At 41.0% G+C, this 1087-nt stretch overlaps 1 protein-coding gene across 1 annotated transcript in view; it reads left to right on the top strand.

Moving 5' to 3' along the window:
* Positions 1-334: 334 nt before the first annotated feature.
* The window catches only part of LOC140682318 (orofacial cleft 1 candidate gene 1 protein homolog), a 27081-nt gene continuing 26328 nt past the window's right edge, over positions 335-1087 (top strand). Inside the window, exon 1 of the mRNA XM_072924117.1 lies at positions 335-346. Within this exon, the coding sequence (XP_072780218.1) occupies positions 335-346 (12 nt within the window). The remainder of the gene's footprint in view (positions 347-1087) is intronic.

The raw sequence follows: 1087 nt of genomic DNA, 5'->3' as shown, positions 1-1087 counted from the left end.
TCTGATCTTAAAGTATGTTTTTTTTTTTATGTTTGTTAGCAGGTTTTTTTTTAATGATCCGATGCAAATTTGTTTTCAAAAACAAATGGAAGAGCAGCACTACATCATCCCTTTGCTCTTTGACAAGATCAGAGAGGGGATGGCATCAGGATCACCTCTCCCTACCCTCCCCCCCCCCCCCCATCCCAGCAGGTTTATGGGCTGGTACTCTGCAAGTCTAGGTGTTAAACCCAGAGGTATTAAGAAATGCAGACTGAAAATTCAGATATCCTGTCTTTACTTTGTTGCAGGAGGAAGCATTTTTTGCTGCAGGTCTGAGAAAGAGCAGGCTGGCATGGAGAAAGAGGTACGTGAAGCAAAAGCTGTGCTTTCCAAAGAGAAAAATTAAAGGGACTATTCTTAGCATTGCTATTTCATAATATTATTTGTAGTGTGATGGGAGGGAAGTCAGCAGACGCATAGGCTCCTTTATAGCATTGACAAGTCAAGGAGATGATTAACGAGAGTACCAGACAATGTAATGGTAGGAGAAGGCCCACAGAAGTTAAACAAAAGTGCCTTCAGAATTTAGAGAATTCCCATGATCCATAGTAGGACCTCATTGTGCTTGTCTACTGTTTCTATTTTTGATTAGATTTATAAACACAGCACCACATATTTTCATGTGGCTCATAGCCCCAGGGCAGAGTGAGATTGACTGCGCTGAAACTGTGAGGCTTGTGAATTTCGGGCAAGGGATGGAGTGAAATAAGTAGTGTAATTGTTTTTGTGGAGTGACCGTGGGACCTCTTCTGTTCTGAATTACACATGGTTCAACCCTTTGACCCAACCAACCTCGGCAATGCCTGGTAGATCTCCTAAAGCTGTGCTGAAAGGTCCTATCAGTGACATGTGACAGGAACATTATCTGTCATGTGAGATGTGTGCCAACAACCATATTAAGCTACATTAATTACTAGTGAGGCCATGTTTGTGACAATCTCAACTTCATTTAACCCATCATCATGTTAGTTATTGTTTAAGCAGGAAGTACAAATGGGGACAATTTGTGAAATCAAAATGCAGCACCAATGTTTTGTTTAATAAA

The sequence above is a fragment of the Taeniopygia guttata genome, chromosome 2, assembly GCF_048771995.1.
Source record: "Taeniopygia guttata chromosome 2, bTaeGut7.mat, whole genome shotgun sequence".
NCBI classification, from domain to species: Eukaryota; Metazoa; Chordata; class Aves; order Passeriformes; family Estrildidae; genus Taeniopygia; species Taeniopygia guttata.
The sequence above is the reverse complement of the archived record's forward strand: the minus strand, read 5'-3'. Positions and strand labels throughout refer to the sequence as shown.